General features: G+C 32.2%; 1 protein-coding gene across 1 annotated transcript; it reads left to right on the forward strand.

Annotated features, from left to right (window-relative positions):
* Positions 1–22852: 22852 nt before the first annotated feature.
* LOC134726568 (uncharacterized) lies at positions 22853–23989 on the forward strand. Its single transcript, XM_063590975.1, has one exon. It carries the CDS (start codon positions 22853–22855, stop codon positions 23987–23989), a length of 1137 nt encoding a protein of 378 aa, XP_063447045.1.
* The last annotated feature ends 629 nt before the right edge of the window (positions 23990–24618 follow it).

Genomic DNA, 24618 nt, shown 5'->3' on the forward strand with positions numbered 1-24618 from the left:
TTACCCATTAAGAGCACCTGAATTCACTCCCGGTTTTTAATGGAGTTCGTGTTGTCTTTTATGTTTTTTTTTAAAGTGTTGTTGTAAATGCCCTTTTGTTTTGTGATTCTTTGCTTACTTCTTGATTTTGGTTGTGACTGTCTTTCAGTGTTTATAAAAATAATACGCATTAGGAGCACCTGAATTCACTCCCGGTTTTTAATGGAGTTCGTGTTGTTTTTATATATATGTATTTTTCAATGTGTTGTTGTAACTGCCCTTTCGTTTTGTGATTCTTTGCTTACTTCTTGATTTTGATTGTGACTGTCTTTCAGTGTTTATAAAAATAATACGCACTCGACATCAGGAAGATTCACACTGTGGTTCGAGGCTGATATTTTACAGTATCAATTGTATAATAGCGCATAATTTATATATATATCAAACAAGATTAGAATCTTCAATACTGTTCATTTTTTGGTATTTTGCTATTGCTTAAAATATGTTGTAATTAATGCAGTCATATGTTACTATGTTAGGCATTGCATAAACAATGTCTCGATTACCTTATTATTAATAATAACTGGAATTTCTTTTATTTATCATAATCATTTTTTGATATTTAATAAAACATTCAATGTCATACCAACATGTGAAGTTTGTGGCAAAAATCTCTGTCATTTGCATGCCCCTTGGTTATTTTATGACCTTTTAAAGCTCATGAATAAAACAATCAAAGAAACAATTAATTTTGCATGTATCATGTTTCATTGCTCTCCCCCTATGCCATCTTTTCTTTGGAATGCTTTGTTGAATGTCAGTTTCCTGGCTCTTTTCCTCAATTCAGTCCCGGATATGATGTATCTTTGTACTTATACAGTGGTAATTCAAGAGGACACTTTAGTTCTAATATGAGCTCATTATAAGCATCCACCTTTAATGTTTTGGTACTTGTACGAAACTCCGGATTCAATGGTTCATGATTAAATGTTTTTTTTTCTTTTTCTGATGAGTACCATATTGATACATCATTTTGTTTATAGGTCTTCAATTTTCACATCGAACTTTCCCATGTCTGCTCCTGTCTCCATTGCTGTTAATCATTCTGAGGAAAGAAAATGTAATGAAATTATAAATAATAAAATTGAGAATGGATATGGTGTATGTGTCAAAGAGACAACAACCCGACCAAATAAAAAACAACAACAGAAGGTCACCAACAGGTCTAGGCTACAATACATTTTCTGATGTTAAAACTTTCCTCATTTCTGTGTTATGTGAAAATAAAAAGAATGCACAATTATGGAAAGGAATGGTATGACATCAAAATTTACTTATTACTTTATATACTACCATAAGTCCAGTAATCACTAATGGACTGGACTTCTGATACTACATGTATATATTATAATCAATCAAAGTTGAAATTTGTTTCTAAATAAAAAAAAAGAAGGAAAATATGATAATTTATTTCATCATCATCAAAGTATTGGTGTTTGCCAGTGGCAAGTATTTCACGAGTATTTTATTTTTATACGACAATTCTTTACTTATAAAGACGTTGCGCACGATACTGGTGTCACTTTGGAAATATGGGTTAGAGGGCGGGTTATTCAAATTCAAGCTCTTATCCTATACAATAAATAGCCATGTTATGCATATCATTCGAAAGGAAATAAACCATAGAAATCAATAACATAGATAAATTAGTGCTTTGTTTATTTTTTAATGAAAACAAATGCTCTTTTCGATGCCTATAACGTAATTTTAAGGGTGTTCCGCTGTTACAATTTTGTTTTATGTGCGTCTTTGAAATTTCAGTGCGAATTCATTAGTAAGTACAATGGTTTAAAATTTTACAACTATATTGTATACATTTAACGTTAAATGAAGTAATAGACGTTGTTAACTATAAGAGTAGTAAGATCGTCAGAAAAGTTTAAACAAAAAAGAGAAAAAATGTCCCAATTTGCTGCTCAACCCGTAAAAACACTTTCTGTCTTCAATTTCATAATATATAACATACGAAAATGGATTCTAATAATATCAGAAAAATTATACATGATCCGAAGAAGCTAATTGAAGTCATCATTATGTAACTGCAGTCTTATTTAAAAAACATCGTCATTTTTCCCGTGTCCAATAAAATGTCCCGATGGACAAAATAACACAAAGAATAATTCAGAGGCTTTTTATCTAACGAAATTCTACTATATCTCAAATTTTTATCACCTGTTAACTGGTATGTACGGAAAATACATGTTATTTCCTTGAAAATGATATGATATGTACTTTTGTTTAAGTTGCAGGTAGAAAATCCGAAACGATCTAAGATGTCCAATGAAATGTCCCCGTAACCGAGATTTGACGTTCGCGTTATAATAACGTTAAACTGGTATACGACTTTTCTTGCATATTTGGCATAACATAATTTAATGAAATGATCAGATCTATATGAAATAAAGTTTTCGTTTAATATGCTTTAAAATGTAGATCTGCATTGTTTCAAGGATATCAGATGTCGAAATTTTTAACTGGGATACTCCATAAAGACAAGCCCCGGAGCTATAACAAAGAGAAAACTTACTAACGACCACCCCCACTTTATAAAAGCAAAGATACATTGAAAAAGGAAACGCAAACAAAAGTGAGATCTTTTTAATTATCCTCCTCAGCCAGATAGTATCAGTTATTCCTAGCGTTGCTATTAATAAAAAATTCAAAAGTCAAAGAAGATTTAGTGTAAACCGAAATACTCTGTAATATGTTGAAAATGGAAGCGCTGAACCCAAAATAACCAATAGTATATAAAAAGAGCATGGAATGCATTCCTGGTCCATAGTTGTTCGCTTTAGAAAAACATTTATCCATGTGAACATGCACATATAGCAATTACTTAAAAATACGCATCTAGTAAAATGAAAATAATTGTATCATTCAAAATCGGATTTCGACCTGCTGGTAATCTATGTCTGTAAGAATTTTCTATACTTTGTCAAATTCTATAATTTCAAATATTATAAAAAAAGATATTGATCGCCGACCCTTTTTTAAAGCTTGATTCATGAATTTGTTAAAAATATCAGATGAAAGGATAGCTCGTAAAATGTGTTTCCGAAAGCAAAAACACAACAATATAGAATCACCGTTCTCATAATAAAGTAAGAAGATGCGGCCATATGACGAGACAAACTTCCATTAAAGACCAATTATTAATTTCTATAGGTTACTCTAATAAAAATAAAACCATATAAAGAATCAACTTCGAAAATCTCTGTACTTTAAGCGGCATTTCACATGAGTAGGATATAAGGTCAACGTTTGAAACTTTCAGTGGAACAACATCAAAATCGTCGTTTTATTAGGAACGTCGTGTAACGCTAAGTGGCACCAATACCGTGCGTAACGTCAAAGACATTTTTCGCTGGCCGGTATTTACTGATTGTCAAAGTCATGTGATTTGCTATGGTGGAGTTGACTAGTGCGTTGAAAAAACGGCACTCGGTCATTTTGAAATTCAAATTACAGTAATACACATTGCTTAGGCTGAGGTTGTTATGACAATCAGGAAACCTTCAAAGCGACACAGGATTGAGCAAGAACGTATTGACTTCTATTTCACTATTCCACTAAACAGAAAGTAATGGTAAATACTCTATAGACTTTTATACTCTCATGAAAAAAAAGTTCCACAATAAATATTATTTACTTACGAAAACATGTTTAACAAATTGAATAATGATCCCCAGTCAGTATAAGCTCTAGAACGATTTCAAGTCTCAGGTACGAACCATTTGATTTGAGGAGGCAGTCTGAGATATTTGAGAGAGAAAAAAATGACTGATTCTTGCCTTAAAAATTTTGGCCGTATCTGGATTGAAAACAATATTCTAATAAGACGTGCTTCTTTAGCTTTGGGTACAAAGCCATGTTCTAATTCGAATAGAACATGGGCTGCACGTGATTGACGTCACAATTGAAATTGCAACGTCAGATGAATTTTTAAACAACATCAGAGATACAAATGGACATTTTTGTTGGTGTTGCTCGCTAGAAAATTAAAGTAAGTTACAATTTTTCTGTTTTTTTTTTATTAATAAACTGTTGATTTTTCTATTACGTTTTTGTTCATCAATCAAAATGGCGACGTTTCGAGCGTCTACTATGGGTCCGCTTCGAAGAACAAAGTTCAAAATATTCCTATTAGAATCGAAATAATTCTATCATGCCATGCTCTATGCTCATTTTTTAACATGGCTAGGCATTATATTTGTAAACATTTAATACCTCGCTAACGCTCGGTATTAAGATATTAACAAATATAATGCCTACCCATGTTAAAATGAGCATAGAGCATGGCATGAAAGAATTATTTCTTAAGTCTTGTCCACTTTTTTGCTATTAAAAACTAAAATTTCCAACAAAAATATTTAGCATGAAATGAACATGATGAATAAAAACGGATGTATTTTTTTGTGGCCGGGGTTTGCATGTGTGACTGGAATGTCTGTTTTGCCGGACTTATATATATTGAATACTTTTTTCAAGACCAGACTGCATGCAACCTGCCTACTGGGTGCGACTTTTATGTCTCCATTTGTTGACCGTCATTCATAACTTCGTTGTCATTTCAGACACTTTCGTAGTCTTTGGTGGATTTGGAACCCCTCACTTCGGTTCCCTAAGTTATGTTGGGTGAAACATATCAATCAAACATTTTGATAAAAACTGCTTGTTTGTCTTTTTTAACTCGTGTCGGTCGTATTGTAAATTTCATCGAATTTCCATGTCTATTTTTTACAGACAAGTCCTACTTCAAATATATCAGTACATAGCTTTGGATCAATACTATCATTTTATAATAGACAATTAATAGGGAGAATACAGCATAAAAAATGTCCAACCCTTACATTTTACAGCAACTATAAAATATGCATGCCCCAAGCCAGGAACCGTTTAAATAGTGCTTATATTACACTTATTTTATGTTTTTTTTAGCCCAAAAAAGGTCCCAAAAAATTTCCGACTCGCTCCGCTCGGCAAAATTTAATATCTTCGCCCCCCTTTCAAAAATCCAGGATCCGCCCCTGATTTTTACCACATCAAATGCACAATGAGCAAACCCATATATCGCATTGCCCAGATCACATAGTATAATAAAAAAATATTTAAAAAAAACAGAAGTAACAGAAATGTTGTTGTAAAATCATTTCAAACGAGATCACTTATATATAAATATATAAGAATATACATATATGCAGCAACAACTGAACAGCAACAAACACAGCAGTCAATGTGGCGAGATGAAATAATTTTGTAGGCACCTAGGACTTATATATTAAAATGTTTCCCAAATTAAATGAAGCATTGGGCCCTATAAAAAAAATCCTGTCAAAATAGGAAACACATTTTTAAAAGGGGGTTCCAAATCTGGAGATAGGGTTTCCAAATAGATTTCCCTTTTCAAATTTATGATGCATTTATTGTTAAAAAGGGGTCCAACCTTCGGACCCCTCCCCCTTCTTACGCCGAGGGGTGTACCGCACCTCCCTTTATCCAATCATATTTTTAGAAAGTCAGGCTGATCATTTCACAAATATCAATTTATTTAACAAATATAAATACTATAATCTATTTGATAAGTTTTGGCAAAGAAGTGATAATATGTATATCCAAAACAACCCGCGATTTTATACCTATTTTTACATTTACAGAAAGTTCTGTAACCAGAGGCGGATCCACCCATTGTTTTAAAAGAGGGTTCCAAACACAGGCACTTGTTATGGATAGTCGGCCTTCGTATGGATAGAAACAAGTGCCTGTGGTTCCAAACACTCGGGATAAAAGGAAAAAGGGGGGTTCCAAACTCAGTCGCCTAAAGATTTCATAATTATAGCGAAAAAATGGGGGAAATAAAATATTTTAAGTAGTATTATATAGAATAATGCATTGAACGTCAAAAATAATTTGGTGTTCCCACCCTCGGAACCCCAGGGGTCCGCCACTGTGTAACGTGACGGTACCCAAATTGCACCTATTTTGACAGTTTTTACACCTACGTTTTTTTATGATCAAGAAAAAAATGTCCATACTGTGTTTATTTTGTAGCTCTATCCTTCTTGATTGTATAGGTACACCAATTTAGATTTTAATCCATATTGAGTCATTGAAAAATGGGTTTGAATCAACCTCCAAACTATCCATGATTCTGTAATGAGGAGTACCCAAATTGCATCCATGCTTAGATTCACATCGTCAAAAGTCTAATAACCGGGCTTTTGTTTAATTTCTTCAAATATTTCGAACAATTGGATATTGGTCCATGCTTACTCTTCATATTTTACGAAATGGATAGTTGTAATATATTGTATTTGCTAATTTTAAAAAGATGACGTTTTGATGACGTCGCATGGTGACGTTTTCGTACATTTTGTTTGTTCAGTAAACAGTCTATCTGTTGATAAATACTGTGAACGTTTTGTGTATATCTAAATATGTTTACCTATGTTCAGAGACGTGCATAGTATCAAATCATAAAAATACAAATTGTTTAGTCTCTAGGAAATCTTGTAAGATTTTTGTTGCTATTTTTTTCTAAATAGGTGCAATTTGGGTACCCTTACGTTAACGCGTATTCTGCTTTTTTAACTAACGTAATATGTTTTGAATTAGATATGCTACATTTTTCTCAGTTTTACAATATTCAATGTACTACTATACCTTGATCTACCTTCAATCCCATTGTAGTATTCAATCCAGAAGAAGTTTGAACTGTTGAACTGTTGAAATGTAAGTGCGAGTGCAAAAATAACGTTTGTAAACAATGAATGACGTCATGTGTAAATCCAATCACATAAACGTTTTACAATAGGCAATTTTATGTTCCATATTGACGCGCTTTTGTGATTACGATAATAACATCAACGGCAAAATTTGAGACAACAGTAGATCAGCCGCGTAGGATAGGATACAGAAATACAGCAGAGAAAATATCGGTTTACCAGCCACTTGCAGAAATTCTTAAAGTTACAGAAAGAGACGATTGTTACGACAAGTCAGAGATGGCGGACCCGCTTCGAATCATCTACGGATTGCTATTGTTCATGTATGTTTTACAAGTCAAATGTATGTCTTCTTCCATCACAAGTTTTATTCCGTGAGCATCCTGTCAGATCATATATTTTGCCGGAATCAACATTCTGTATACTGTGTCAACAGAATACAGAATGTTGATTCTGTATTATGTTGACACAACATTCTATATTCTGTTTACATTTATACAAAAACAATGTCTTTCCCTTCAAGAATTTAGTTCAAATTTATGTGGTTCATAAGGGAACAGAACATTCGATTTACATATATATATATATATATTTGTTTATTAAAAAGATGCCGTATTATTGCCAACGACACAACAACAACAGCAACAACATGTATTTTATTTGCCAATCATGGCACCCAAAATGAGCGGAATAATCACAACTCTCCACAACAGATCAGATGATCAGAAATTAACAAATATAGGTCACCATACGGCCATCAATAATGAGCAAAGCCATATCGCATAGTCAGCTAAAAAAGGCACCAAAATGACAAATGTCAACGAATTCAAACAAGAAAACTAACGTTCTAATTCATGTACAAAAATGAACGAACAATGAATATGTAACACACCAACAAACAACAACCACTGAATTACAGGCTCCTGACTTCAGACAGGAACATATATATACAGAATGTGGTGAGGTTAAACATGCTAGGGTCTTCCCCCTAAACCTGGAACAGAGTTGTAACAGTACTACATAACAACAAACTATAAAATTCAGTTGAAAAAGGCTTATTTAACTTTAAATAACAGATGAATGCAAATAGAAATACATCTCAGTAACAAAAACATAATGGACGTTACCGTAACGGCGTTACTCAACAAAAAAAGTCACTAAATACAGATCTGAGAGTACTTGCAGTTACTGACAGCTAGTTCAAAGCCACTAACAACTAATAACAAAAATCATGCATCTAACTTCAAAGTTCATAGTTTTTTATACAACCTCAGTGACATGGGAATCCTTGGTCCATACTCACTTGCTCTGTCTACAGCAGGAACTATCTATATTGGATGTATTAGTAAAGACAAAAGTCCAGACCCAACAAAGGCTAAACTTCATGAGTTGGAATATTCTGGAATCTAATGAAACAAAGAATAATCATGATGACTAAGGAAACAATAACCAGAATAATAGAGAAATTATTTGTTAATAGTTTCACAAAAGTCATAAACTAACTTCTGCATTTTATCATAAATCTTCTTTTCAAAAGATAATGGAATTTCAATTCATGTTTTTTGTATGAACATTAAATATGATTTATTTTATGCTTTATAACAGATTTCAAGAAATTTAGGAAAAAGGAAAGATGTAAAAACAGTTTTAATTACATTTTTTTTTTACAAAAGTTAACCAATGCCTCAGGTAAATCTGTATTACGATAGAGTCCCTAAAGTGGATACCTCTAATATACAGGGACTTTATGATAAAACACATAAAATGTAACACTTCAAGTAATTCACTGCGGCATAAAATTTATTTATTAACATGTTTTGGTGCATATAAAAGGGTTGGTTAACGCCACTTTCAGCACGATTTAATCATTAAATAAACTTATCATAGATATCAGGACAAAATTTTGTATATACGCCAGACGCGCGTTTTGTCTACATAAGACTCACCATTGACGCTCGAATCCAAAAAAAGTTAAAAAGGCCAAATAAAGTCTGAAGTTGAAGAGCATTGACGATCAAAATTCCTAAACGTTTTGCCAAATACAGCTAAGATAATCAATGCATGAGGTAGAAAAGCCTTAGAATTTCATAAACTCGAAATAAACAGTTAATTTATAAATATAACCATATCAATGATAATTCATGTCAGCACAAAAAGTGCTGATTACTTGGCTGGTGATACCCTCGGGGGAAATAAATCTTCACCAGCAGTGGCATCGACCTAGTGGTTGTAAATAAACTCATCATAGATAGATATCAGGACAAAATTTGTATATACGCCAGACGCGCGTTTCGTCTACATAAGACTCATCATAATCAAAATTATGCTTTTCATCATACCCAAGTGATAATAAGTGTTTTGTTTTAATTGACCTTGAAATCTTAAAATAAAAATTATTAATTTATTATCATTATTACTGATTTAGCATACTCATTTTGTCTCGTGTGTCAGAGGTCATAATGGGTTCAATCCAAAGTCAAATCAAATGATTATCTGTCATTTATAAGAGTGAGAACAATGATTAGTTGGCTCTGTCAGTCAGAATGTGTCTGAAAAAGGGGCCATGTCTTCCTGTTGATTGTTGTGCAATGAAATAGGATGTGAACTAGAGACTCTTTATTTGTGTATCTCTCATTTGTCTGTATTCATATTCAACAGAGGACACTCTAGCTTTCCAACTTGGTATATGAATGAACTCACGACAAAACATATTTTGTTGATCTTGTATTGCTGATCAATTATTCTGTTTACTTCTATCTTATCTTCTAAAGTTTTTGTTCACAACACAAAAGAGGTTAACACATCCTTATTTAAGGGGAATCATTCCCATAACGAGTCAGTCTGCTAAAAATATAAGCAATTTTGTCTTGTAATTAGATCTTGACTTGCTGATCATTTGTCTTATTATTTGTCATTTATCATCCTAATATGTTTGTTATATTCTAAAGATGACATTTAACTGATATGATTAAAGAAGACGTTTTGAACATCAAAGGCATGTCAATATATATATATATATATTAAGTACAATTTTATAAAAAACAAATATTTTTGGACAGGAAATCTTCTATCGCAATGTTATTATAGTATGAACTGGCACATGCAGATCCAAAAGGGGGAGTAGAACTGGTAAAGGTCTGGATTGTGAATTCAAAATAAATGAGGCACAGTATATTTGGCCAATTAACTTAATTTACAGACAGTCTGATTGATTTGAGGCACACCATATCATGTGTCATGATATTTTGCACTTGTATACCAAAAATCTAAGAGATCTCTGTCAAAATAATGAATTGGTGCCCGAAAATTATAATAAAAACGTCAGGAGTGCAACACCTTTTTGTGACATAAATTTTTTTTTCAAAGTCTTGCCTTTAGAGATAAAAAGATGTATATCAAAAGGCAGCTTTTGTTTCAAAAACTTCAATGTATATACCTTTAATTTCCAATGATGATTACACATTTGAGGCATGGGATGTCACTTTTTCTGAACTCAACAAAGTGTAGTACCCTGTCAGGAGTGCAACACACAACATCACCAATTTGTATAGAATGGTGTATTTTTAATTCAAGTATTGCAATGTAAGTATTAAAGACATTTAAACTTTTAATACAATATCTCAACTGTCCAATCAAACAACAATTTCACTGCTGGAACTCACATCCACTTTGTGAGAGCCAATTTACATGGTCAGGAGTGCAACATGTCGACTTTTGACAGTTACCATTAAAAATAATCACTTCAATATAAGTTTTTGCTTTATTTTTCTGGAGAGGCACTATATGAGACTTGATTACTGTAAAACAAATATGACAGAAAAAGATTTAATTTTTCCAATAGGGCTATTTATTCTATGTAAGGAGTGCAAAACTTTTGTAATACAATTATTTAGCTTTGATATTTACCATTAATAAGTACTTTTATATGTAAATTATTTTCAATGCATTAATTCTTACAATTAGTAGAGGTGTTTAAGCAACAAAAAATAGTATTTTGTTATTGATTCATTTATATGATACAGTTTTCCAATTGAAAATAAGAAGAAATCAGATATATAATATATGATTTCTGCTATTTTTTATTATATTTGTTGTTTCTCATTTCTTAAAGATAAACATTACTTGAATCATGAATCATTAAAAAGAATTATAAATGCAAAGCACAATCTTTTATAGTTTAGTCCATTTTATAATTGTTCTACTTAATAGTGTCAGGAGTGCAACAGAAAAATGTGAAATGATGGTATATTTCTATGTATGCATAAACGCAAATTTAATAGATATTTATGCCCGAAATCATATATGTTTGCTTTGAGAATATTTATAATTTTCAAACAAATATATGTTTAAGGATCAGCACCAATTGGTGGTCTAATTCAACTACTTTTTGAAGAAAAAAAATGAAGATAATTTGAGACATTTTGGCATTTTTTTTACAATTTTTTATTCGAAAAATTACAAAATTGTAGACAATATATGAAGAAAAATTCCTTTACAATCATGTTTTTAATATAAATGTTAGGTTCAGTGTTCTTTTGCATGTGTTTTTCATTTAACTGTTGTACATAAACAGTGTCAGGAGTGCAACAGAAACAGGTGAAATTGTTGTATATTTCTATGTATGCATAAAAGCAGAATTGATAGAAAAATATTACTTAAATTATGTATGGTTATTTTCAGTACCGGTATGTCTGTCATTAAAAATAATGCATTTTAATGCATGGGAACTCTTTTTTTAAACTAAAAAAAAAAGTTTGATTTAAGTAAATCAATATAAACTTAGGGTGTTTTGTAAAAAAAAAAAACAATTTTGATAAAAAAAAAAAAAAAAAAAACACAACAAAAATCAACACTTAAATGGAAGAAAATATCCTTTACTTTAATTATATTATATAAAAACTTCACAACTTATTCTTCTATATTTCATATATTTTCTTTCAACTGTTGTAAATGGTAAGTGTCGGGAGTGCAACACAATCAGAAAAACAGGGTGTTCATATACCATTTTTTTTTATATTTGAATAATTCATGTTTAGTGTTTGCTTTCTGAAAGGATTACTCTAACATGGAAAGTAATTAATCTTCATTTTTCATATCATTTGTTTTCAATATAAAAACTTTTTGAATCAGCCTCATACAAAATGAGGGGGAAAATGACCCCACAAATAATAATTTATAAAAAGAATAAAAACAAAATGTACTTATGCCTGAAAATAATAAGTATAGTCCTAGTGACTAATTGCACTGTAAAAATCTGTCAATTTCTGTTTTGAATTCTCTCAAAAGATATTATGCAATGTGTTCATGTTACAGTTTTTTTGTTATATCCTGTTAATAATAATGCTGATACTTTTTTAATTATCTTGATTTTATTGCCCTCTTGGATTTACGAACTTCAATGAACATACAATCTAAAATTACCGAAGACAAAACTAGTTCAACTAGGTTGAAAATTTATCAAAAAAATCAGTTTGAGCCTCAGTTTGAATTAACCCAAATCTAGCTCCATATTAACGTGGACCTGGACAACCTGTTCCCCCTAAATCTGCTTCTGACTGGCAGGGAGTCCAATGAATATATTCAAATAAAATCAAGGTGATTCTAATTCAACCAGATATTTGTTTGTTACAAATTCACGAAAAGTTAAATTTTTAAGATATTTCTTGGTGTTTTTCCTGTCAAATTGATGTATAATCATTTACATCTTCTTTTATTTTGACAATAAGAAACATGAATTTAAGCAATTCACAGAGACCCCGTATATTATACTTGAACTGCTTGTAACAAGGCAGCCTAAAAGGTGTACGGATAAACATAAAAACAACTGTTGACACAGGGATTTGTCTTTACTGTTTTTTTCAATTAATATTATATTATTTATTGATATATATACAAGGAAATAACTCCAATTTATTGTCTGGAATCTACAAAGATGTTTGTTTTTGGCCCTTATTTCCTAGACTGTTTGCCCCATAACCCACAAAATAGACCTCAACCTTCTACTTATGGTATTCAATATTATGGTACAATTTCAGAACAATTGAAATACTTATACACAACTTTTTGTACGGACACTAGATCAATGCTTGCTTTGGAACCCTTATTCCTAAACCTTAGGGACTATATATATAACCCCCCCAAAACAATCCCAAGCTTCCTTTTATGATTATAAATATTACTGTGGATTCATTATTATTCTTTGGATACCAATTTTCGTGGCTTTCGTGGGTAGAGTCTAACCACGAAATTAAACGTTCAAAGATTAACAAATTTTCTATAGGCTTATATATATGCAGACTTCGGCAAAATCACGAAATTAAATATCCACGAAAATGCAAATTTTCTTTAATCCACAAAAATTGGTACCCACGAAAATAAATGAATCCACAGTATGTTATAATTTTAAGGCTTCCTTTTTACTCATACTGAAGTTATTATCTAGAAACCATCTGTCTTGGGAAGACGACGACAGGATACCTACATGTATTTCAACTGCAAAAATTTCTGTGGTTGTTTAAAAATTTCAAACATGTACCGGTACAATGAAATATTGTTTTAGAAATTGATAAGCCTAGATATGCCTTATAATTTTCCCCCGCATAGTTGAAAGACCATTTACACTCAGAACCGAGTCATCAGTAGGCAGCTAGTACAGATGTATTTAAACAACCTAGCATCATATTGCTAGTAGTGGTAGTAGCATTCTCGGGTAAATTTGTTCTTTTTTTTATGATATGTTTGGTTCAAATCAAAATAGAATCCTTTTATCTCGGATCCCTAATACTTACATTGTAAATAGAGGTGATACTACTTTGACAAATCCTTGTACATGAAAGTTTTCTGTCAAATCTTTATTTCACAAAGAATGATTTGCATAACAATGAACTGAGCTCAAAGCAAAGTATTCAATAATACACTTAGACAAAGAGCTAAATTCAGTGATATACTTTGTACTACAGGTCCTTCATTAACATCCATCAACCAAAACCACATCTCAAAAACATTCCATACTACATGGTTGGATTTAGAAGTCCTGAAAAAGACATGATTTTTTTATCATATTTTAAGTATATAAACACAGGTTAAAACTTTCTTGTGGTACATGTACAATCATTCCGTATCTAGCAACTATCAATTTGCTTCATGCACATATTGATATGTGTTGAGTTCACCTCTGTTGGAAATAAGAACACACAAACACAACTAATTTTAGTCAACGGACAAAACATTCAAAACTATAAAATAATATCTGAGACTTGTCAGTGTCTATTTACCATTGCCACTGAATCAGTGATATATGTACACATAATTATGTACATGCAAGACTAAAATTATAAAGTACATATATAAGACTAAAACTGACATTCAGTCTTTACGATATCTTCATTCCCAAAGTCATTTTCAAATCTGACTTCATGGTAAAATAAGATTCCATAGGCATATCTACAACCAATGAAAAGGAAATATCCCTCTAATAGACTAGCATTTAAATCACAGTTTTCGAAAATGGAAGCTAGGTCACCGTGGAACCTAGAACTAAAAAAATCGAAACAATATATCTTAAATATTTCAAATGCATGTACATGAAATAATATTAATCTCTAAAATTCACCATATTGTTCCCTTTTTTATCTTCTGTTCGATACTGTACATCCAGTGGCGGATCCAGAAATTTTCTAAAGTAGGGGCCCACTGACTGACTGACCTAAGAGGGGGCTCGCTCCAGTCACGATTCAGTGATTCCCTATATAAGCAACCAAATTTTTTCTCAAAAAGCAGGCCCCCCCCCCCTAAATCCGCCTCTGATATCAACCTCTAGATATCTTTCAATTACATTCAGTTTAGTGTGGGTTGATGTTTGATTGTTGTACATGTTACAATGAGCAAAGCCCATACCGCAGTCAGCTATATAAGTGCCTGATAAGACAATGTAAAACAATTAAAACGAGAAAACTAACATGTCTGTTTAAGGTTACATCATCAAAATATGTAGGGTAGGAAGGTAGGTCGGTATTTTCTTTTTATTATTTTGTCCATTTTATTTTTTGCGCCATGATTTTGAATTGTGTGGTCCGTCTTGCATGGTCCGAGTTGTCCATGGGGCGAGAGTTCCCCTACTTATAATGATTGGATTATTTTAAAATGGCTTAGGATGGGTGCTCAAAATAGGATCGGTCAGGTACCCGTAAACAAACATATATTTTTTTGGCCTTACCGAGAGCACCATTGAAATATATACAAATCTCGGATCGGATTTGCATCAACTATGTAAGACCTAATTTCAACACCCCTAAACAGTGAATATTTTTATCGCAAACAGTAGAATTTTATTACATAATCTGAAAGATGAAACCTTGAACTTCACAGGAAAAATACTCCCATTGCTGGAAAAATCATCTAAAAAAGTATCAGTTCAATATGTAAAGCCATTATTATTGCATTTTTTCAACTAAAATAGAATTTTCAGCTAAATGATAGCATCAAAGGCATACATACACCTTGCTACTTAAAAGTAGCAAAAAGTGTTGTTTTTTTTTAAATGTACATGTACTAAATAAAAGATATCATTTAAATCTATTTGTTTTAAGTTTTGAAAAACTACAAAATCCCAATTTGTGACTAAACCTTGCAAATTTAATTTTCTACTAAAAAAGTGATTTAAAAATCACTTATTTCAGTAAGTCCCCTGCATGACTGAACATGGCAATTTATGAGCTGCCATTTTATCACACCAAAATAGACAGATAAACAAAAAAAATGACAATTGTAGGATACGTTTCTGTAAAATATGAAAAAATCATGTTATTAAATAAATGAATAATACCAAATAGATACACCAAAATTTAAAGCACATTTACAGGAGGGATCTGAGACTACAGAGGGATATACACAATCATTGCTCAACTGCACATTTCATACTATATGCATTTATAAATAAATATTGGTTTAAAAAAAGAAATATTGATGTGTATGACAGTATGACTATCATGCTTATTCCAGAAATGTAGAAATAATGTACATCGTTTTCATTAAGTTACCAGATACGACTAAACATGTAAACAACTCCTGAACTACAATGTTATATGGAATCGTCCAAAATGTAAACCCCTAATATACAATGTTGTATGGAATCGTCCATAGCAGGCGAAAGACAGAATTCGCGAATACACGGTTTCCGCTGTTAATGCCAGTGTTATCATGACTGACATTAGGGGATGAAATGCATATAGATGTCTATAAACAGCTGATAAAGTCTATTCAATAGTAACTTTTTTGTTCGTTGAAATGTGTGGGATTGTGCAGCACGTGTCATCATGACATGTGTCCCTTCGCGGCCTTCAGTTTAGATTTTAGACTAGAGAAGAGACTAAATGCGTACAGAGACATATAATTGTATTATATGTCTCTGATGCGTACAAACCTGATGTCAAATGAAGATAAACGGAATTCTTTAAATGTACGAAACACAAACACATATGACAATTGTTAACATAAAATAGATAGTAAAATTTTCCAAATGAACGTCCATTAAAATTAAGTCTCTGATGAATATTTCCCGCGCAAATGTCATGGAATAGACCAAAACGAATTTTAGGTGTGTGTTGTCATTAAAACATTCGGGTCAATGAACACAGTTAGATTAAATGTATTGTAACGTTTGTGGGTCATCGTAAATTCCCCTTTTTCTATTTATAGATACTATATATAACTTTATTTGTCCGGTCACTTTTTCGCGGGGATCGTTTATCTCGTGCTTGAACTCAATGTCCAGACTTGGATATTTAAACCTCGTCAGGGCAGTATTTCTTTAGATTGGGGAAAACTTTCGTACTGGTAAGTTGTACTTTAAATTTCATTTTATCTCGTATTTCGATGTTTGACTGAAATATTTATTTCTTTACATTTGATATATTTCTTTTCGGGCTCGAAGTCAAACAGTTCTAAAATGTTAAATTTACGGTTCCGTTCCAGAACAAATAGAGGGAATTGTACACTAGCTTGATATTTTATGATTTCGGGTTTATAAAGAGATGGAGTTCATTTTGATAGCGATATTTAGACAGAGGGTTAATCCGAGGGATATTTTGGAGTAACGGTCGTCAATCTACGGGATTGTTCGTGCCTAATTTCTCTGAAATAGAATTTTGTATTATCGCATGTTTTGGTTTTGGATCTTGAACTGGTCAATTTTACTGAAAAATGTTTTTCAGACATTGCTCTGGTTGGATTGAAAACTAAACGGGAAATGCGATGGTTTTTTTTTACTGGATCGATTTTTGTTCCCTAGTCATAGAATAATGAGATTCATGATCTAGTCTAACAAAGTCGGTGGGAACCAGTGGGTATAATTATTTTGTCTCGGAAGGTTGACGTCACAACTTGATTGATTGGATTATAATTTAGTTGAAACGAATAGTGTACAGATCTCAATATTTTAAGTAAACGGACACCTCAAATTCTAGTATCATTTTATTTTATTCAATTAGATAGCACTAAGGCCAAACGCTTCTTTGAAATGATTAACTTGTATGGGTATTTTTCACCGCATTGTTTGTCCAAAAAGGGGAAGTTCGAAAGTGTATTGAAATTCTAAATTGATATTTTTGCCCTGGAGATACCGCGATATGATTTATGTATTTATGTTGTCTTTGTCTATTAAATATGAAAATGTTTTATGAATTTTTGTCATTTGTTCTATGAGCAAATACATTGCTTGGCAAATCGTCATCACTGGTCATTTCTAGGTTTCTTATTCCTGTCATTATTGAATTTACTGTTTCGTTGTATTGTCAGTTTGCTGTCAGAAGTCCTGGAGCGAAAGCACAGGCCGAACCCTCTCTACTAGTAACGTAAATGGCTGAGCTAGCAGGGTATAATGTCATGAGACAGATTATGAAGGAGAATACGTTTACACATGAAAACCCATTTTCGTTGCATTGGCGCCCACGTAGGGACCCCTCTCTTTACTAGAGTCCCCCCTTTTTTTTTTCTAGATTTGGGACCTTTCATTTCATTTTCGAACTTCCGCACCACATTACTTTGATTATTTTTTTTATCTCGAGAAAATCGGTAGCGACAGTGGAGGGCTGAGCTTGTTATATAAATTTTATAGCTTGTCAGATTTTTTTTAACCGGCTGTGTAACATAATGTTATCATTTATTTCATGTTCATAAAAATAAAATAAAAAAAAAAAAAAAAAAAAAGTTTATTTCATAGGTTTTTTTTTTTTTACCTTGCCGACCGTGTATGTATTTGTCGTGCCTCCTTATCTGCAAAGTATAACTATAGTCGAACGTTTATATTGGTGGATTTATTTCTATGAACAATCTGTATGTTGAAAGGTTGGTTCTGACACCTGACCCAGGTCAGAACCAACGCATGTGAAATATATTCTTGACTGCAGCAAGGATGCGTTATGCTGAAGAACTATTTTATATATGTGCGGAATAACGGAATTTGGACTATTTACAGTCATTTTTGTCATGAACTGTTACTTCGTTAAGATAAGGGGTACGAAACCTTTGTTTTTGTATGTTGGCAAATATGAATATTTGTGGATTGTTTTAATAAAAGGTCATATTCATTGAAAGGTTGTTATATGTTGTAAATTTACGTATGAGTGAATTTTCTTTTTACCAGTCCGTGCATAGACTTGTTGTGAATAAGGGATTGTTTTCTACACAGTCGGTGCCTTCATACTTGCATATATCTATTATATTTTAATTGCTATTAAGGGGTTTATTATACGTTTTTTTTTGCTGAGGTTATTCTAATTATTCAGATGTTCATTTATTTATGAATTGACTTCAGATTTGCGTCTTGCGTGAATGGTCAATTTTGCCTGCGTAAGGACGTTAATCTTAGTCAAAAATATTTATTGGGAGGAATTTGAACTTAACAAAGTGATTTGGAAAGGTGGTAACCGGATATGTTTTTTTTTCATGTTAATATTATTGAAAGTTTAGTGATGAAAGTTGGCCTTCCATTGATGCTCTTTTTAATAATGATAGATTTACGGTGTCTTGTGATGGAATATGTTTAATTGTACATGATTAACAGATTAATGCATTGTAGATTGCATGCGATGATGATAAAAAAAAAAAAATGTGTTGAACCCAATTTTAAAGGTGCATAAAAAAAAGTACACGAATACATTATTTTCAATCTTATTCATGTAAATTATATACATGACAGTAAATACATGATTTTATGATTCACCCATGCATATGACCAGTTGAACACTAGGATACAGTTGAAATTGCCTGGATATAAGACACATAGAAAATATTAGCTTCACTCTGGCCATACATCGCTACCATAAGCTTTGGTGGTGCAGTAGTTTTAGCATAATATAGTAGATATATGAAATAAATTGATACGTGAACTAAGATTCACAGTATGGCGAATACATATAGATATATATAGAGTCATGGGTGACATAAATGCACACTGAAATAAAAGAATAGCATTTGCACGTGAATGTTATCTTTCTTATGCTTTAATAGTTTGCTTACAGTACTTTTGAAGTTGGGTTTAGTACACACATTATACACGCTTATTTAACTTCATTGTATTAGATGTATTGATTTATTATAGTATATTCTATATTGGAGATACTGTTTAATTACATAAATATTTTGTTTTTGTAACACAATCATGTAATCGATACTGATTTTCTCGAAAATAATTGCTTGGCCTTAGTTCATATTAGATTACATGTATCCAAAATTACTTTAATTTATAAAGAATGTCTACCTTCCCCAATCTCCGTGCTCTGCACGTAAAATGTTAATGTATGTGGTTGTCGGTATCTCCAAAAATATAAAAAAAAAAATATATTTTTTTTTATTCGATTTGATTCTATTTTTTGTCAGTTATTATTTTTCAGTGTATGTGCATTGTTGGAGTGAAAGAAGATTACAGACATATATAGGGATCCAATTCTTAATCCGCTTGGACATTGCCTTCATTAGTGGAAATATTTGGACCTTCATCACTATTTGGACTTTCGTCACTATTTGGACTTTCGTCACTATTTGGACTTTCGTCACTATTTGGACCTTCGTCACCATTTAGACCTCATCTCTGTTTGGACCTTCTTGGCCATTTATTAACATTTATACTTTGAAATTTTTAAATTATATACAATACAATGCACATTTTCAATTGTTTAAAGACAACCGTGTCTTGTCCTTTCAATTGTTTTACTTTGTTGTCAAATCGCGGACGATTTGTTTTTCTGGGTAGGGGGTATTGTAACGTTTGTGGGTCATCGTAAATTCCCCTTTTTCTATTTATAGATACTATATATAACTTTATTTGTCCGGTCACTTTTTCGCGGGGATCGTTTATCTCGTGCTTGAACTCAATGTCCAGACTTGGATATTTAAACCTCGTCAGGGCAGTATTTCTTTAGATTGGGGAAAACTTTCGTACTGGTAAGTTGTACTTTAAATTTCATTTTATCTCGTATTTCGATGTTTGACTGAAATATTTATTTCTTTACATTTGATATATTTCTTTTCGGGCTCGAAGTCAAACAGTTCTAAAATGTTAAATTTACGGTTCCGTTCCAGAACAAATAGAGGGAATTGTACACTAGCTTGATATTTTATGATTTCGGGTTTATAAAGAGATGGAGTTCATTTTGATAGCGATATTTAGACAGAGGGTTAATCCGAGGGATATTTTGGAGTAACGGTCGTCAATCTACGGGATTGTTCGTGCCTAATTTCTCTGAAATAGAATTTTGTATTATCGCATGTTTTGGTTTTGGATCTTGAACTGGTCAATTTTACTGAAAAATGTTTTTCAGACATTGCTCTGGTTGGATTGAAAACTAAACGGGAAATGCGATGGTTTTTTTTTACTGGATCGATTTTTGTTCCCTAGTCATAGAATAATGAGATTCATGATCTAGTCTAACAAAGTCGGTGGGAACCAGTGGGTATAATTATTTTGTCTCGGAAGGTTGACGTCACAACTTGATTGATTGGATTATAATTTAGTTGAAACGAATAGTGTACAGATCTCAATATTTTAAGTAAACGGACACCTCAAATTCTAGTATCATTTTATTTTATTCAATTAGATAGCACTAAGGCCAAACGCTTCTTTGAAATGATTAACTTGTATGGGTATTTTTCACCGCATTGTTTGTCCAAAAAGGGGAAGTTCGAAAGTGTATTGAAATTCTAAATTGATATTTTTGCCCTGGAGATACCGCGATATGATTTATGTATTTATGTTGTCTTTGTCTATTAAATATGAAAATGTTTTATGAATTTTTGTCATTTGTTCTATGAGCAAATACATTGCTTGGCAAATCGTCATCACTGGTCATTTCTAGGTTTCTTATTCCTGTCATTATTGAATTTACTGTTTCGTTGTATTGTCAGTTTGCTGTCAGAAGTCCTGGAGCGAAAGCACAGGCCGAACCCTCTCTACTAGTAACGTAAATGGCTGAGCTAGCAGGGTATAATGTCATGAGACAGATTATGAAGGAGAATACGTTTACACATGAAAACCCATTTTCGTTGCAGTATAAATATGTTAACTATATTTATATTGGTTTTTCAGAAAAGTGACTTTACCAGATTTATTTTTGTGGCAAACAACGGTAAATAGCCTATATCATCTTGACATGACATATGAAAACCCCTTAAGCATAATGGTGTGTGTATGGAATAGTCCATCGAATTTTCCAAACCGATACAGGTGAAATACGTAGAATAATATTGCTGTGTCTATTGTGGACACAGCAATAAAATCAGATTTAAGATCCTTATGAGCCCGTAGTAAAGTAAAAAAAACCTGTAAAAAGCCTTATTTAATAAGATTTGCTCGATTAACCTTGAATTGAAGACTAATAAAAATTTGCGTGTATAGTGAACCCCCTAAATAAAATAATACTGTGTTCTAGACCACTTCCCCTTTCGGTGATCTACAGAAATGATTTTTTACTATATAGTATGTTAATCAGGGCCTTGGCGTAGTAGAGTGGTCTAATATAAGTAGTTCCACTTATTCACCACAAGCCTTTTAACACTGAGGTTGAGAGTCTGAAACCTGGCATATAAAAGGTGCGTTTGACACCAATCTTAATTGACTAACATTGCTAGTTTTTTTATTGAAAGATATTGGTTCTCTCTGGGCATTCTTCATGGGAAATAGTCAACAGTGCGTGATAGTGGTGTTAAGCACTAACAATTAATTAATCAACCATTGAAACTTTAACAGCTTAAATTTGCCAAGTTTAAAAGTCAAAGTCTACAATAAGGAGTCATTCGACTTTTCCAACTCTTGCAGACGAATTTTTCTTCTTAAAGTTTTTCTTTATAACATCAAATATTATTTATAAGATAAATGTAAATTATTTAGAACATGATTATATTTATCAAAATTGTACATATATCGATGCTACTTTGTTATGTTTGGTAAGCGACTGTGTTTATGCTATTTATAGAAAGGTCTGTTTGATTGGATATATAAAGTATGCGAGAAGAAATTTGTATGCACGGGTGGTTTAATAGTAGTTAAAGTCATTCGAGTCATTGCAGTCAAGTGCTCTAGATGCTTTTTTCCAAATAAATAATTATGAAAATTATTTATTTACAGGTTGAAAGAAGAGTCGCAAATATTGATGTTGCAGTGCTAGTTAGAGACAGACAATTTTCATAATTTTCATTGATATAAAATGAATTACGTGTACTTAATAGTAAATTATTACTTGAATAAAAATGAACTTGACTATGCCAAATATACTGGGTCTTATTATTTCATTTTTTTTTTAACCTTGATAAGTTTGCAATTGTGATAAAGTTACCGTTGTAAATTTAACTACAAGTAACAAAAAGAGGAAAATTCAACTATCTACGGAAACTTTTATAAATAAATTAAAATAGAAAAGGAAACACGAGGTCAGCTGATGATGAGAGACAAACAGACAAGGAAGTATAAAAGTCCGACATTTTAAAATCTTGAAATGGCGTTCGCAAGTTCAATACAAAAAGGCCAAATTCCAGTTGGATGTGAGCTGTGCAAAGGTCAAAATAAGATACAATTCAAATGCTTTGAGTGTGAACTCTTAATGTGCTGTCAATGTTTGGATAGAGTTCACTTAAGGATTGCAAAAGACCATCAGATAACAGATATAAAGAATATAGGAAAACATGCTTTTTTCAGTGAAATTAAATGTGAAAACCATACAGGACAGGCATGCTGTCTTTTCTGTCAAACCTGCAAAACATTCATCTGCCCAAAGTGTGTAGCTAAACTTCATAATGGACATGAGTTAATTGAAGAAGAAGACTATAATAAAAACAAAGTAGAAATGAAGCTAAAACAGAAGAGTATGATTATGTTTGAAATATACAAAGAATTTACAACAGATCTTACCTCTATTCATTTTATAGCAGTATGTTCTGACGGTTCTATGTGGATTGGGGATGGTACCAGATCAAAGTTACAACATGTCAAACTAAAGAAGAATAGAACTGAAGTTATAACAAGTCTAAACACTGAAAATTATGGAATGGCAAAACATCTTTCAAATAACATTCTTGTTGTAACAAATGAGACTAAACTCAAACTAATCAACACCATGACAGGACAGATGACAGATTCCAGGTATGATGTAAAACCGTTGGATCCAACCTGTATCCATGTGACCAGTGATCACACAGTCATCATAGGAGCTTATCCTGGAGGTAGAGCACTCCCTGTCACTGGAAGACGTGTAGTAATGGTAATGGATCAGGAAGGAAAACAACTAAAGGCATATGAACATAACAAACATAAAAAACGATTATTCTCCTACCCTAGATGTGTAACTACCGCTAGTAACAGTAATATCTGTGTGGTGGACTGGTTAGATAATGATAGCAGAGGTAGAGTGGTCGTGTTATCACCAGGAGGAGACATACTAGGGACTTATACTGGTCATCCGGATGTCAACACAGAGGAAAAACCATTTAAACATCGTGGAATACTAACAACACCATTTGATAATATCGTTGTCACAGAAACAAACAATCATTTATTGCATTTACTGACTGATCAAGGACAAAGTATTACCTACTACAATCTCGGTGACATGGGAATCTTAGGTCCTAATTCCCTTACTCTTTCTACAACAGGAACTATCTATATTGGATGTGCTAACCTTATAGGAAGTCCAGACACAACAAAGGCCAAAATTTATGAGTTGGAATATTCTGGAATCTAGTGAAAGATAGAAAAACTAAGGAAACAATAACCATAATACTAGTAGTAAAGAAATTATTTGTTAATAGTTTCACTTTAAAAGTCATAACTTTATGATTTTTAATCATAAATCAACTTTTCCAAAGATAATGGAATTTCATTGTAGGATTTGTTTTTTTGTATAAACATTAATAGGATTTATTCCAATGCTTTTTATAATGAGATCCAAGAACACAGTTATCGTCCTTTCGATTTTTGTTGTCCACTAACATAGTCCCTATAGTAGACATGTGCAGTTTGTTACTTGCCAATTTTTATCTCACCTGGCCTGATGAATGGGACAACTTGTTGTTAAGTTGCTGACCCTGAATTGTTTTTTTAAGGACAATTTTCCGTTTTTGGTTATTATCTTGAATGTTATTATAGATAGAGATTAGCTGTAAACAGCAATAATGTTCAGCAAAGAAAGATCAACAAATAAGTCAACATGACCAAAATGATCAGTTGCCCCCTTATGGAGTTATTGCCCTTTACAGTAATTTTTTACCAATTTTTGGTAATCTGTTACAAAAATCTTCTCCTCCGAAACTACTAAGACAATTTTAACCAATTTTCATTAGGGTATCTTGTTTTTAAAATGTGTCCAATGAC

The sequence above is a fragment of the Mytilus trossulus genome, chromosome 7 (genome assembly GCF_036588685.1).
Source record: "Mytilus trossulus isolate FHL-02 chromosome 7, PNRI_Mtr1.1.1.hap1, whole genome shotgun sequence".
NCBI lineage: Eukaryota > Metazoa > Mollusca > Bivalvia > Mytilida > Mytilidae > Mytilus > Mytilus trossulus.